We start from the raw sequence: 16,297 nt of genomic DNA on the forward strand, positions 1-16,297 counted from the left end.
TTACTTCTGGTGTTAGGATTTTTTTTAAAGCCCTTTACAAGTTGCAGTAATGTATTTCATTCTTCTGAGACTTTTATTTTGACACATTCCTAGATCTCACATTTCTTTCCTCCTTTTCTCCCACTTTACTGGATGGGCCCTGAAAGTTTGCTTGGCCAAGAGGAAACAAATGAAAGTTTCTAGCGATCAACACTGTGAAAAAATATTAGGTAGGTATCCAAGACAATGCCATATCAACGTTTTGAAACAATTACCGTTCCTTAAATGCTTTGCTTACTTCTCACCCACTCCACTCATAAGTCATGTAAAAAAAAGTTAGAATGACAGCTGTTACTAAATTAATCCTATCGATCACTGCGGATCTGCGTTATAGGCTATTCTATTCATTCACAATTGTCTGATTTTGGATTGCTCTTAAATTAATGAAGACACAGTTACAGATAGTATGAACCTATCACAAGGCATATAACTCTGGGGCCTCTTAAACAGTGCGAATTTACCAAATATACCCCAAAACATGCGTGTGACAGTTTTTAGCATTTGGTTTATTAGCATTTTGTTTATCTTTGCATTCTAAAATAATTAGAAACAGGCATCTATTTCCTAGGCTGTATTATTTCATATCAAATCAAATTGTATCAGTCACATGCGCCGAATACAACGGTGTAGTAGACCTTTCAGTGAAATGCTTACTTATGAGCTCCTAACCAACAATGCACTTTCAAAAAATACGGATAAGAATAAGAGATAAAAGTAACAAGTAATTAAAGAGCAGCAGTAAAATAACAATAGCGACACTATATACAGGGGGGTACGATTACAGAGTCAATGTTCGGAGGCACCGGTTAGTTGAGGTAGTATGTACATGTGTAGGTAGAGTTCTTAAAGTGACTATGCATAGATGACAACAGAGAGTAGCACTGGTGTATGGGGGGGGGGGCACTGCAAATAGTCTGGGTAGCTATTTGACTAGATGTTCAGGAGTCTTATGGCTTGGGGGTAAAAGCTATTTAGAAGCCTCTTGGACCTAGAGTTGGTGCTCCGGTTCCGCTTGCCATACGGTAGCAGAGAGAACAGTCTATGACTAGGGTGGCTGGAGTCTTTGACAATTTTTAGGGCCGGAAGCCCCAGTGATGTACTGGGCCGTTCGCACTACCCTCTGTAGTGCCTTGCGGTCGGAAGCCGAGCAGTTGCCATACCAGGCAGTGATGCAACCAGTCAGGATGCTCTCGGTGGTGCAGCTGTAGAACCTTTTGAGGATCTGAGGACCCATACCAAATCTTTTCAGTCTACTGAGGGGGAATAGGTTTTGTTGTGCCCTCTTCACAACTGTCATGGTGTGCTTGGACCATGTTAGTTTGTTGGTGATGTGGACACCAAGGAACTTGAAGCTCTCAACCTGCTCCACTGCAGCCCCGTTGATGAGAATGGGGGCGTCCCAGGGTCCTTAGCTTATTGATGAGCTTTGAGGGCACTATGGTGTTGAACGCTGAGCTGTAGTCAACGAATAGCATTCTCACATAGGTGTTCCTTTTGTCCAGGTGGGAAAGGGCAATGTGGAGTGCAATAGAGATTGCATCATCTGTGGATCTGTTGGGGAGGTATGCAAATTGGAGTGGGTCTAGGGTTTCTGGGATAATGGTGTTGATGTGAGTCATGACCAGCCTTTCAAAGCACTTCATGGCTACAGCCGTGAGTGCTATGGGTCGGTAGTTGTTTAGTCAGGTTACCTTAGTGTTCTTGGGCACAGAGACTTTGGTGGTCTGCTTAAAACATGTTGGTATTACAGACTCAGACAGGGAGAGGTTGAAAATATCAGTGAAGACACTTGCCAGTAGGTCAGCGCATGCTTACAGTACACGTCCTGGTAATCCGTCTGGCCCTGTGAATGTTGACCTGTTTAAGGTCTTACTCACATCGGCTGCAGAGAGCGTGATCACACAGTCTTCCGGAACAGCTGGTGCTCTCATGCATGTTTCAGTGTTATTTGCCTCAAAGTGAGCATAGAAGTAGTTTAGCTCATGTCACTGGGCAGCTCTCGGCTGTGCTTCCCTTTGTAGTCTGTAATGGTTTGCAAGCCCTGCCACATCCAACGAGCGTCAGAGCCGGTGTAGTACGATTCGATCTTAGTCCTGTATTGATGCTTTGCCTGTTTGATGGTTTTTCGGAGGGCATAGCGGGATTTCTTATAAGCTTCCGGGTTAGAGTCCTGCTCCTTGAAAGTGGCAGCTCTTGCCTTTAGCTCAGTGCGGAAAACTCTCTCGGTAAGTAGTGTGGTCCACAGCTTATCATGAGATACACTACCTCAGGCGAGCAATAGCTTGAGACTTCCTTAGATATTGTGCACCAGCTGTTGTTTACAAAAATACATAGACTGCCTTGTCTTACCAGACGCCGCTGTTCTATCCTGCCGGTGCATCGTATAACCAGCCAGCTGTATGTTGATGTTGTCGTCGTTCAGCCACGACTCCGTGAAGCATAAGATGTTACAGTTTTTAATGTCCCGTTGGTAGTTTAATCTTCCGCGTAACTCGTCGATTTTATTGTCCAAAGATTGCACGTTTGCTAGCAGAATGGAGGGAACTGGGGGTTTATTCAATCACCAACAAATTCTCAGAAGGCAGCCCAACCTTCGGCCTCACTTTCTCCGCCACCTCTTCATACAGATCACTGGGATCGGGGCCTGTTCCTGAGGAAGCAGTATATCCTTTGCGTTGAGCTCGTCACAGTCGTGAAAGGAAAAAAAGGATTCTGCTAGTCCGTGGTGAGTAATTGTAGTCCTAATGTCTAGAAGTTATTTTCGGTCATAAGATACAGTAGCGGCAACATTATGTATAAAATAAGTAAAGAAATAAGTTATGAACTAACAAAAAACAATCGGCTGGGGGCACGTAAAACATCTGTCATCTTTTCCGGCGCCATCTCCATGATCATTGCAGAATAAATTCCTCACATTTTCTGGGATGGTTTCATTCATGCTCATGAGGTAGCCTATAGGCCTACAACAAGTTAGGATACAATTCTTCCTGTCTCTTGTTTAATTGGACCCACCTCACAGAAGTATTGTATATAGATGAGTAGTGGTGATATTAGCATGTAAATCTTGGTGGGGCAAACTCAAAAATAATTTTTTAGATGCATGCCATAGCTCATATGGCTGACCATATCTCCCTGGCATATTACATAATTTATGCCGCAGCATATAAGGCATTTTTGGACTGACCTTGTTGTGCGCGTTGCAGTCCTTCTTCGGCAAATTTTGTCATCAAAGAAAGAGACATTTTTACAATTCCGAGTTGGATGACCGTTCAAAACGTATTTTCCCAGTCTGAGCGTGTTTATTCCGACTTCCCAGTTGCAATGCTTGCGTTTAGCCACCGATTCCTTCCAAACAACTCATTGTTGAATTTGCGATTTCCAACTTGTTGTGTAATGTTTATGTCCAATGGCCGATGAGCACCGATACGTTTTAGCTATAATTGATCATTATTTCTCTTCATATGACAAGGATTAAAAAGGATTTGCCAGTAGATTGTCTACTTGATTGATGATTATGACTACTAGCTAAGATTTTGAAAGTAAGATGTAGCTTTGATAAGTCCAATCAAAGCTACTGTAGATATAACGTGATTATACGTCATTTTATCTGTGGCCAATGACCTTGAGCCTTCTTGGAAGGGCACTTCTAATCTAAGTCTTTGGACTGACCCAAGGACTCACATTCTTGGGCTGCAGTCCAAACACTTTAAAGATATACCCCATCCTCTCAGCCCTCAAATTAAGTGGACACTTCTGATGACATCTGTATACACTTGCAGGGCGAGGGAGGAAGGAATGATTTTTAAACAGACCGCTCTTGCCCGGAAATTCGACACTCATTCATTCCGCGATGATTGTGTTTTCGGCCACCGGTAGCTTGTGGGTGCTTTATATGCTCTACAGTCATTTATGATTGCATGTGTACTTATATTAACTATACAATTATTAATATATGCCTACTGTATGATAGCTAGCAAATGAATTAGCTAACTAACGTTAGCCTGCCTAGCTGGAACTTCTGAAGGAAAATGTTTTATTTCTACAATTTCCAAAAGATAACCAAACAAAAACATATTTACTTTTTACGAGACACGTTTATGCCGTCATGTGCATTAGTAGCACAATTTACATTCATTTTTACTTACACTTGTATGTTGACTTCTCCATTGATGTTGTTTTTAAGTTTTGGCAGACTTTTCTTCGCGGATGTGCAATCGTCGCAAATTGAATTATGGGGAGTTTTAGGCCCGGAGTGAACATAATTGTACACTCGCAAACTCAACAAAAAACGGGGGCTGAGGGGCTTACGTTGCAAACTTCCCTTGCTTGGCTAATCATTTGGACCGCCCTCCAAGGTGGTATCGGGGATTCCCCCAAGGGCATAAGGGCTCGCCCCACCCGCCCTGAATGGCGGGTCGCCACTGTAGATGAGCCATTTAAAGTATTTTGCTCTATGCCATCTGATCCGGAGCGTAGTTTAATAACTGTAGAACAGACAATTATAGGCTACTTCTAAGTCTGAATACTGTAATTTCAAATTTCTCAAGTAGACAATATTTCATTTCTAAACATAATAAATATTTATATAACCTTTGCAGAATAAATTCCTCACCTTTTCTGGCCATTATGGGTTCATATTCCCAAAGTATCCTACAACAAATACCATGCGCATCTCTCATTTAATTGGGCCTATTAGATAGGCTATTATTTAAAGTATTTTGCTCTATGAATAAGATAGAGAACGTGGTTTATTACATACCGTATAATTTAACAGGTGAACTGACAGTATTTTTTTGCATTGAAGTGTATATGGCCACCACTGTAAGTAGACAATGTTTCAGAATTCGCAGGCAGTGCAGCATATAGGTTCAAGGAAAAAGTCAATACAAAACATTAGACACTAACAAATTATCAAACGATCTGTTTACAGGTCCTCAACAATATGAAATAGATTTTGTCCTTCTGAAACATTTTGTTTGTCAGATAGCCGAGGCCTACAGCAAATGTCACTGCAAAAGTTTAACATTCTGCCATCAAACCTCCAAAGACATTTGATCAAGTTTGCCATTGCTATTTCCTTTAGAAACTGTCTCGGCCTAATTCTAATACTTCCAAAGTATACAAAAAATAGGGGCCTTATTGTCACCATAAAAGGTGAATGATGGGCATTTTTCAGGTGAAGTTATAATGCTCGTTCACGCGCGCACAGTTTCACAATGCCGGGATTCATCCAATGGCATTGAGGAGTATACCACCTCAGTCACCGGCTTCATCAATAAGTGCATTGATGACGTCATCACCACAGTGACCGTACATGCATATCCCAACCAGAAGCCATGGATTACAGCTGTTCCAGACGACTGTGTGATCACGCTCTCCTTAGCCGATGTGAGCAAGACTTTTAAACAGGTCAACATTCACAAGGCCGCAGGGCCAGACGGATTACCAGGACGTGTACTCAGAGCATGTGCGGACTACCTGGCAAGTGTCTTCACTTACATTTTCAACCTCTCTCTGACCGAGTCTGTAATACCTACATGTTTCTAGCAGACCACCATAGTCCCTGTGCCCAAAAAAGCAAAGGTAACCTGCCTAAATGATTACCGCCCCATAGCACTCATGTCGGTAGCCATGAAGTGCTTTGAAAGGCTGGTCATGGCTCACATCAACACCATCATCCCGGAAACCCCACTCCAATTCGCCTACTGCCCCAACAGATCCACATACGACGCAATCTCAATCTCACTCACCTGGGAAAAAGGAACACCTATGTGAGAATGCTGTTCATTGACTACAGCTCAGCGTTCAACACCGTAGTGCCCACAAAGCTCATCATTACGCTCAGGACCCTCAGACTAAACACCTCCCTCTGCAACTGGATCCTGGACTTCCTGATGGGCCACCCCCCAGGTGTTAAGGGTAGGCAACAACACATCTGCCACGCTGATCCTCAACACGGGGGCCCTTCAGGGATATGTGCTTAATAGTTTCTACCCCCAAGCCATAAGACTGCTGAACAATGAATCAAATGGCCACCCGGACTATTTACATTGACACCCACCCCCTTTGTTTTTACACTGCTGCTACTCTACTCGCTGTTTATTATCTATGCATAGTCACTTTACCCCTACCTACATGTACAAATTACCTCGACTAACCTGTACCCCCGCACATTGACTCGGTACCGGTACACCTTGTATATAGCCTCATTATTGTTATAAAAAAATGTATTACATTATTTTACTTTTGTTTATTTAGTAGATATTTTCTTCACTCTATTTTCTTAACTGCATTGTTGTTTAAGGGCTTGTAAGTAAGCATTTCACGGTAAGGTCTACACCCGTTGTATTCGGCACACGTGACAAATTAAATTTGATTTGATTTGACGGGGCTGATTTATAACAGGAAACATGCCTATGTATGCTGTGTGCCAAATATAAATCTCAATATTTTTGTATGTGCGCAGTCTTTTAAGAAATGGTGCATGCAGATATTTAGTGTGAAATTGACGCAACAGTTATAAATGAGGCCCCAATTAACTCCCGAAACAGTGACTAGGCATTGGGCTGGGAAGTTGGCAAGTTGTACAAGATAGAGGTTGAAGTTCAGTTTCTGTTAGAGAAAAAGAACTACCGTGACCTAGAGAAACATTACTTACATTACTTCAATACTAGGCTACTTGGGGTAAGACAACAAAAACTCTCACAAACACTTAATAATATTTTATATTCTCATCTGTATGTTTGATCATTGCACATGTTCTTCTCTACATAGGGAGTACTGACTGGCTAGCATGCTTAGAGCACACACGTGTGTGACGGTGCTATGTCGTCTCTCAGACAAGTTTGTGCTTCAATGGGTCAACATCTACAGGAAGATAGCATGTGTGCAACCTGCAGTGGGTAAGAAAGTGATAGATTAAAGTGATGCTACAAAGGTTTTGTATACTATTAAGCCAGAAGTTTTGAAAGTAGAGCTCCAGAGCCAAAAAGGGTCCCAAAAATTGGGCACAATTGTGTACACGCCACATACATGTAACTGCCTAAATAAAGGAAACACTTGAGTAAATGACGGATACAAAGTATATTGAAAGCAGGTGCTTCCACACAGGCTTGGTTCCTGAGTTAATTAAGCCATTAAAACATCCCATCATGCTTATGTAACCGGTGCTGTTCTGCACCGCTGTACCTCTGCGTTGTGTGATTGATTGAGACTAAAGACATGGACTTCGGAGATCAGGTTGTTTTAATATATCAGAATTCTCTCTCACATTTGTCGAAAACAAATATGTTCTGCCAATCGTCACCTCTTTCTACAACAGACGCACAATACACAACAACTGACAACAATTGACTTGGATCAGTTGAGAAGCTAGCCATCATTCACACATACAATACCTTAGCTAGCTAGTAACCACATGTTGAATTCAGAATGTTAATATCATCCTAAAAATTACAATTGCATCAACAATACCATACACTTATGAGTAACCTCTAAATATACAACATTATTCATGAACGAAACACTGTGTGTCATGATTTTGTGCATAAAGGAATCTAACTTTTCTGAAGACGACAGAAAAAGCGTGCCTACCTTTCCTAGTGCATCAAAATTATTTCAGCATGGCAAAATGTAAATATGCGCTCCCCTATTCCCAGGATGCAGGCATGCATAGTAACAAATCAACATGCTATATTAATATCTGAACCTGGTGAAATTCACAAAGTATTTGAACAACTGTTACACTTAGGGTCATGTATAAAAAAAAGGGTAGCGCTATCTGGAATCCTTACCCTACCCCTAACCTTAACCCCTAACCATAACCCTAACCATTTTAAATTTCAACTTCAATGGGGTAGGGAAATCCCAAGGATTCTGGATAGCAAGGACCCTATCCAGTGTGTGTGCGTCTCAGTCATCAGATTTCAACCCAATTTAACACTTATGGGAGATTCTGGAACAGCGTCTGAGACAGAAATTTCCAACACCAAATGATGGAATTTATCATGGAAGAATGGTGTCGCATCCCTCCAATAGAGTTCCAGACACTTGTAGAATCTATGTCAAGGCGCATTGAAGCTGTTCTGGCAGCTCTGGTGGCTCGTGGTGACCCAAAGCCCCCAACTTTATGTTGGCGTTTCCTTTATTTTGGCAGTTACCTGGACATGTATATCACATCATTGTTCTCGAGTCCTGCAGCGTGTGCATAAAGAGAGTAAAAACAAAACTGTGTTGTGCACGTGCTCTGTGGTGTGCACTGAGCAGACTTGGGCCCGCCATGCAACCTCATTGGACAATACTGGGCTGACCTGATCCCGCCTCCCACTTTTAGTTTGCAACCTCATTGGATATCATTCCACCTGCCAATCAATTTTCCATCATGTTCAGTTGGTTACCACTAGTTACCACAGCCACAAATTCAAGAAAACTCAGTCAAATTCTGTCAACAATCAGCCCCTTGAAAAAAAAAAAATGCCCGTTCCAAATTTGCCAGAAGATACCGACCCTACCGCTATGCTAGTTTACACTGAGCTGCACTGAGGTTGGAACGCAATCATGGTTACATTAAGATGTGGTGCTGGTGCGAGATATGGGTCGGAAAACCCAAATTTGACCTTTATCCACTCTGCTCTATTGAGAAGATTTATATACTGCTAGTTTTCCCGGAAAGCTGCCCTTTTTGCCCTCTTGTTAGCTAGCAGTAGCCACCGTGGCCATTTTGGAATGTCAGTGTCAGCCAATCAGCTCCTTTGTTGTTCAACACGACTCACCATTCCATTATGGCTGCTGTGGCTAATGGTAGCTAGCATGAGGACGAAAAGGGCAGTTTTCTGGGAAAACTAGCAGTATTTCAGTCTTCTCGATGGAGCTGTGTGAATAAAGGTAACATTTGGAGTAGAGTGGCATATCCCATCCCTGCATTGAGGTAGGTTTTCCGACCCATATCTCGCGTCGGCTCCATGGTGTCTTAATGTAACCATGATTGCATTCCGACCTCAGTGCAGCTCAGTGTAAACAAGCGTAATGGTAGCGACGGCATCTTCTGGATAGTTCCAAATGATCCAGCAACTAAAGAAATGTGATGTATGCTCTCTGTCCAATTTGTGGAATGGGATAGGCATGATATCCTAATATTACATTTTTATTCTCAAAATTAGAAACATGGTAGACTAAATTATTAACAGTTTTATCGTTTTACAAGCTGCCTTCCCCGGGCGAGAAAGCCAAAGTTTGTCCAGCGAACAGAAATCACCTGTCAATTTGATCATGCGATTACAGATAATCCTGAATGATGAGTGAGAAAGTTACGGGTGGTCAAAGATCATACCCCCAAGACATGCTAACCTCCCTGTTATTGTTAATGGTGAGAGGTTAGCATGTCTTGGGGGTATGATCTTTGACCCTCTGCAACTTTCTCACTCATCATGATTCACAATTCATACAGGATTATCCGTAATCATGGGAGTATCCACATTCATTTAGAAGTGTTACAAAAACACTGTATATTCTATTCTTATTTACAATAAAAGTGACTCCAAAATGACAGAATACATTATTTACCATTGGGCACAACATAATCCGAAACACAACCAAAACAAACTACAAATGCACCCATCAAGTTTGTAGAGTCACAAGCTTGATGTAGGCATCGCGTGCTAGCAATATGGGACCAAATACTTCAAATACTTTTCACTACTCTAATACACTATAAGTGCATTTGTCCAAATACTTATGACACCTTCAAATGGGTGGACTAGATGTACTGTTTCCTCGTAGGAAACATTTGATCACAAATCCAAAATGGTGGAGTATAGAGCCGAATAAAACGTTTTAGCTCCACTGTCCAAATAAATAAGTAGGGGAATGTATAAAAGTGTGGAAAACCACACTACAGGCTGATCCAACTTTGATGTAATGTCATTAAAACAAGTCAAAATGAGGCTCAGTAGTGTGTGTGGCCTCCACGTGCCTGTATGACCTCCCTACAACGCCTGGGCATGCTCCTGACGAGGTGGCAGATGGTCTCCTGAGGGATCTCCTCCCAGACCTGGACTAAAGCATCCGCCAACTCCTGGACAGTCTGTGGTGCAACGTGACGTTGGTGGATGGAGCGAGACATGATGTACCAGATGTGCTCAATTGGATTCAGGTCTGGGGAACGGGCGGGCCAGTCCATAGCATCAATGCCTTCCTCTTGCAGGAACTGCTGACACACTCCAGCCACATGAGGTCTAGCATTGTCTTGCATTAGGAGGAACCCAGGGCCAACCGCACCAGCATATCATCTCACAAGGGGTCTGAGGATCTCATCTCGGTACCTAATGGCAGTCAGGCTACCTCTGGCGAGCACATGGAGGGCTGTGCGGCCCCCCAAAGAAATGCCACCCCACACCATGACTGACCCACCGCCAAACCGGTCATGCTGGAGGATGTTGCAGGCAGCAGAACGTTCTCCACGGTGTCTCCAGACTCTGTCACGTCTGTCACGTGCTCAGTGTGAACCTGCTTTCATCTGTGAAGAGCACAGGGCGTCAGTGGCGAATTTGCAAATCTTGGTGTTCTCTGGCAAATGCCAAATGTCCTGCACGGTGTTGGGCTGTAAGCACAACCCCCACCTGTGGACGTCGGGCCCTCATACCACCCTCATGGAGTCTGTTTCTGACCGTTTGAGCAGACACATGCACATTTGTGGCCTGTTGGAGGTCATTTTGCAGGGCTCTGGCAGTGCTCCTCCTTGCACAAAGGCGGAGGTAGCGGTCCTGCTGCTGGGTTGTTGCCCTCCTACGGCCTCCTCCACGTCTCCTGATGTACTGGCCTGTCTCCTGGTAGCGCCTCCATGCTCTGGACACTACGCTGACAGACACAGCAAACCTTCTTGCCACAGCTCGCATTGATGTGCCATCCTGGATGAGCTGCACTACCTGAGCCACTTGTGTGGGTTGTAGACTCCGTCTCATGCTACCACTAGAGTGAAAGCACCGCCAGCATTCAAAAGTGACCAAAACATCAGCCAGGAAGCATAGGAACTGAGAAGTGGTCTGTGGTCCCCACCTGCAGAACCACTCCTTTATTGGGGGTGTCTTGCTAATTGCCTATAATTTCCACCTGTTGTCTATTCCATTTGCACAACAGCATGTGAAATTTATTGTCAATCAGTGTTGCTTCCTAAGTGGACAGTTTAATTTCACAGAAATGTGATTGACTTGGAGTTACATTGTGTTGTTTAAGTGTTCCCTTTATTTTTTTGAGCAGTGTATATATGAATTTGTGGATGTCCATCATTCATTTTGCATGATGATGTGTTATGTCCTCCAATTCGCATGATATGTTACGAATTCCAATATGTAGAATTTGAAAATGCGCGTTCACTAAGTATTGCGTGCCTTTCTCCAACAGGAGAAGATTACAGATGGTGTATTATGAGCCGTACATTGACACATCAAGTCCAGAACGGAAGGTTTAAAAAATACTGACATAGTTTTCTTTCTCCGTTCATTCACTTTAAAAGACGTCATATCCCTCTGGAAGCTCCGAAAGCACATTACATTGACCAAACTTTTGTCCTTGTCAATACAGATGATGTTTTATGTGTGACTATCTTTCTTTTATCTTGACTTTCCCACGTTTTCCATTTACTGAAACGCCTGTGTCTCACCAGGGCTATGAAGCAGCCACAGTCTACCTCCTTATATCTTGTCCTTTTAAATTGTAACTAAATTGCATGAAGCGCAAAATCCCTTGTTTGATCCCATGTTGTTTCGGTGTGCTTCTTAGGCCAAGTGAGATGGAAGACGTGTAGACCAGCTCCCTTTTTGACAGCCAAGCCCAACCGCGCCCTCATAGATGAGCCGATTACCCTAGAGGGACGTCACCTCCCCCCTCACTCACCTATTACGGTGTGTGCCCGCATGCATAACGAGGACGGTGACCTGTGGGAAGCGTTTTCTCACTACAACACAGATGGGAGGGGTGTCGTCAACTGTGAGTCACGTGACCGAGCTACAGTATGCAGGGGCTGGGAATCTGATAGCAAATTGTTTTATTTGAACTATTATACTCTCCTCTTAGACTATCTCACCCTCTCTTCATTCTCCCTCCCCTAATCCTCTTCTCCTCACAGTGACCAGGGATGAGTCTGTAGGGGGCTCCTATGTGGGCTGTGAGCCCATGGGACTATTCTGGGCCCTGCAGCCTGCACCTGGAGAGAGAGAGGGTCTGAGGTGGGAACAGGGATAATAGTTAACAAATCATGCAAAGCCATGGATGGACACATTGAATATGATTCAGAGACACATGCTTTTGATCAACAAAGTCAATCAACACCAAATATATTTTTTAAAGGGATAGTTAATAAAAAATAATACAATTATATATATATTGGTCGAGGAGGGGTTCGATACAGTCTTTGTTTTGTATGCAAAGCCCATGACAGTGACAGTTTCATCTGTATTTTCCCACAGGCTGCGGAAGAAAAACGTTGAGACTCCGTACTCTGTACAGTTGTCCTTATTAGAGGGTCACATTCCGGTTCCATCCAGTCATGGTTCCAACAAGGAGCAGCGACAGAGAGGGGGACAGGAGCTGGCTGCAGTGACTGTGGAACGCTGGTACATGGCACCAGGGGTCCGGAGAATAGAGATCCGGCAGAACAGAGTAGTGGGGACCTTGTTCTTACCCCCAGGTTTTTTTTTAATTTTTATTGTACATATCAAATCATATTTAGAATCTTCGATTATAGCACAATATATATTACAGAGGTTCTTTACACAAAGTATTATGACTGAGACTTTTTTTCCAAATGCTCAGAGTATTTGGTGTTCTCTGTTGTTGCCTCCATAGGTCCAGGTCCATTCCCAGCCATGGTGGACCTGTGGGGTATGGGCGGGGGGCTGATAGAGTACCGCTCAGCCTTGTTTGCTTCCCGAGGCTTTGCCAGTCTCTCCCTGGCCTACTTTGGCCATAAAGACATCCCTGGTCCACTCAACACTATCAATGTGGGAGATGCCTACTTCAAGGTAATAAGGTAGTAGTGCTATGTTTCAAAGTACCAAGGTGATTCACCCCTGTATGTACCTAACATTCTGGCACCTGAGCAAAACTTTATTTTCTCCTTGTTTTCACCATGGGCATTGACAGACTGCGTTCCAGTTTCTCCAGGACCACCCCCAGGTGTGTGGGGACAGGGTGGGGATCATGGGCCTCTCGTTCGGGGTCTACCTGGCTCTGCGAATCGCCACTCAGATTGATGTCAATGTAAGTCTGGCCATACAACCAACCCCCTGAAGCGGTCATCTGAATTATTGTTTACCAGTCATCAAACAACTATTAGCCTTGGAAATATGAAATCATGTTTATACCTCTTGTGTTGTGATCAAGAGCTGTTATGTCTGATGTAGCCTGAGGTGGAATGACAAGAATTTGGGCAAATAAGAAAGTAGAGACTAAAGGCTATATTCGAATATGAAAGGCCTATTAGTATGATGAGTAATATGAGTCTCCTTGTAGGACTGCATCTGGTTTGAAATACCTGATATTCCCATTCACAAATTTTTTCTCCCTCAGCCCAGGTGTGTGATCGGAGTCAATGGTCCAATAGGAAATATCAACAAACTCTCGGACAGCGACGGCATGACAAAAAGCTTTGAAGGGTTAGTTACCATGCAAACGTATAACAGAAATAAGGTTTGAGAATGAGAGTATGCCTGAAAAGATGACTTGACTGGAACTAAATGAGGTAATTCTCAATCTATTGTGTTATTGCTTAAATAGGGATGCTGCTCTTTTCTTATCCCACCCACTGTTATATTATGTTATAGGGATCAGAAGCACTGGAGTTACGATGAAGAGGGCTACGTCAGTTTCAGAGAAGTGTCCATGCCCAACAACATTCCACATGAGAACAAAGCAAATGTACGACCCTGAGTGACCCTCTCAAATATTGATAGGGTCAAGAACCCCCTCCAGCCAGCTGCACAGAATTGTAAAAAAAATATTTTCAAGCAGAACATATTTTATTTCGAGAATCGGTGCGAGGAGTACTTGTGCATCTTTTGTGGCAATTAATGTAGAATTTGATTCAGAGGGTTACCGGTACATTAGCCTCGTCAAGGACCAGGCTTCCCTAATTGGAAAGGAGGAGTGACAACAACTTGATTTGGAGATATTGCTACACAAGACTACCTGTACATCTACAAAAATATCATGTATCTGTGCAGGTTGAAAACCTGTGCTGCCCCCTACTGTACATTGTGGGTGAAGACGACTTGAGCTGTGCAGCTATTGAGAACGCAGATGAGGTAGGCCTACTTCATGGGATTTCCTTACCATTAAACTGCAATATGGCATACTATGGTAGTATATACAGTTACGGCCAAATATATTGGCACCCTTGCACATTTCTTAAATAAGTGCTTATTTCTTCTAAAATAACTTTAATTAAAAAAAAATACTGGGTCACCATTACATTGTTATTGTATTTTCAACATTTCAGAACCACTTTTATTTTTGTAAACTTAAGTTTACAATTTTAATTGAGAAAATAAAGGCAAATGGTATGGGCATAATTATTGGCATCCCGGACCTAGTACTTGGTTGAACAGCCTTTGGCCAAGATAACTGCAGACAAATGCTTCTTGTAGCCATCATTGAGCTTTGTGCACCTTTCTACTGTCAATTTGGGGCCACTTTTTAGTAGAAAACTTCAATATTTGAGGGGTGCCTTCCACCAACTGCTGTTTTCTGGACTCTTATCTTGCCACTGCAGAACAGTCCAGCATCTCTTCTTAACCATTCCTGGGTACTTTTTGATGTGTGTTTGGGGTCGTTGTCCTGCTGGAAGAACCACAACCTTCAATGATGCCTTGTGCACGTTCAAGGCCTCCAGTACCAGAGGCAGCAAAGCAACTCCACAGCATTATCAAACCTCCCCATGGTTGATTGTAGGGAGGGTGTTCATCTCATTGAATGCTTCATTTGGTCATCAGTAAACACAGCGCTGATTTGTATTGCCAAAGCGCTCTAATTTTGTTTCATTGGTCCACAGAACACTTCCCCCAGAATTTTGGTTTATTTTGCATGCAGTTATCTTGGCCAAACGTCTATGCAACCAAGCACTAGCTCCTGGGTGCCAATAATTTTCTCCATGCCATGTTTTTATTTTCTTTACAAAATAAATGTGGTTCTGCAATGTTGAAAATCCAATAACAAGGTGTGACGTCCAATTTTTATTTTTTTCAATTTCAACTTATTTTAGAAGAAATTGGGAATTATTTTTTTAAAGTACAAGGGTGCCAATACATTTGGCCACAAATGTGTCCTAATCATAGCTGCTGAGAGTGATAACTTTTCCAATGTCGAAGTCAAAAGTCGTGACCAGTTGAATGAACAGATATTTCCTTGGTTTTCAGATTGAGAAGAAGATTAAAGATGCTGGTAAATCCCACCTGTTCACCCGCCTGTCATACCCCGGTGCTGGTCACCTGATTGAGCCGCCATACACCCCCAACGCCCGAGCCTCCATGTGGACCACACAACCCAAGAAACGTGGGTGGTCCTCTCCTCCCATACACACTTTCACCTCTCTTTCATATTTAGTTTGTCATGCCAGTTATGACCTTGTTTTCAGTGATACTTTTTTACAAATAGTCATGATTGTATCCTAAAATGATAATCATACTTTGAAAGATTTGTCTTGAAGTATATTTATCAGTCCTTTATTCTTGATTTATATATCCACTTACATGCACTAACATATTTATTCAAATTTAAAGGGTTTCCAAATAAGGGTATTTGACAAAATGGTAATAGACATTATAATTAACATATAGTATCTCAGAAATGAGAGAACTACATTGTGATTTGTATTTTCAGGTTATTTTCCATGCTGTCCTATTGTTTTTCCATATAGTGATCACTCTCTGGGGAGGGCACCTGGTACCCCATGCTGCCGCCCAAGAGGACGCCTGGAAGAGGACCCTGGAATTTATGGAACGCCATCTAAGGGGAAAGGAATACAAATAGCCTTTTGACCACTCTGGGATAGAACGGTCCATCTCACATGCATCACTCCTCAATGCAAGACTCAAAACTCACACAACTGTCCAAATTCAAGTGGACTCAATGTTTTCTTTTACTATTTTCACGATACAGATGTTTATGTAAGCATCTATGTATTGTTGTCATTGATTTGTTTGATTTTTATAAACACAATTATTATACCATAATAAAATCAATATAATGTAAACAAAGTAGCTTTATC

The 16,297-nt window shown here is 42.7% G+C and overlaps 1 protein-coding gene across 6 annotated transcripts; it reads left to right on the plus strand.

Annotated features, from left to right (window-relative positions):
* The first annotated feature begins 91 nt into the window (after positions 1-91).
* LOC106565402 (acyl-coenzyme A thioesterase 1) lies at positions 92-16,286 on the plus strand. Of its 6 annotated transcripts, XM_014132485.3 has the most exons (13): positions 95-209; positions 2,667-2,764; positions 6,814-6,941; positions 11,815-12,021; positions 12,161-12,260; positions 12,501-12,721; positions 12,880-13,055; positions 13,177-13,293; positions 13,603-13,688; positions 13,857-13,950; positions 14,256-14,336; positions 15,447-15,582; positions 15,947-16,286. In XM_014132485.3, the coding sequence occupies exons 3-13, from the start codon at positions 6,833-6,835 to the stop codon at positions 16,057-16,059; spliced, it is 1,440 nt and encodes a 479-aa protein (XP_013987960.2). In that variant the 5' UTR covers positions 95-209; positions 2,667-2,764; positions 6,814-6,832; the 3' UTR covers positions 16,060-16,286. The 6 variants fall into 6 exon arrangements, with proteins under 6 accessions (XP_013987963.2, XP_013987960.2, XP_013987959.2 ...); XM_014132488.3 differs by lacking the exon at positions 6,814-6,941 and having other exon boundaries at positions 92-209; XM_014132484.3 differs by lacking the exon at positions 2,667-2,764.
* The last annotated feature ends 11 nt before the right edge of the window (positions 16,287-16,297 follow it).

This window comes from Salmo salar, chromosome 12 (assembly GCF_965601325.2).
Source record: "Salmo salar chromosome 12, fSalSal1, whole genome shotgun sequence".
Taxonomy (NCBI): domain Eukaryota; kingdom Metazoa; phylum Chordata; class Actinopteri; order Salmoniformes; family Salmonidae; genus Salmo; species Salmo salar.

Coding starts and splice junctions, on each gene's coding strand:
- LOC106565402 (XM_014132485.3), top strand. CDS start 6,833: ATGCTTAGAGCACACACGTGTGTGACGGTGCTATGTCGTCTCTCAGAC. Junction 12,022..12,160: donor TGGGAGGGGTGTCGTCAACT/GTGAGTCACGTG, acceptor TTCTCCTCACAG/TGACCAGGGATGAGTCTGTA. Junction 13,689..13,856: donor ATGACAAAAAGCTTTGAAGG/GTTAGTTACCAT, acceptor ATTATGTTATAG/GGATCAGAAGCACTGGAGTT.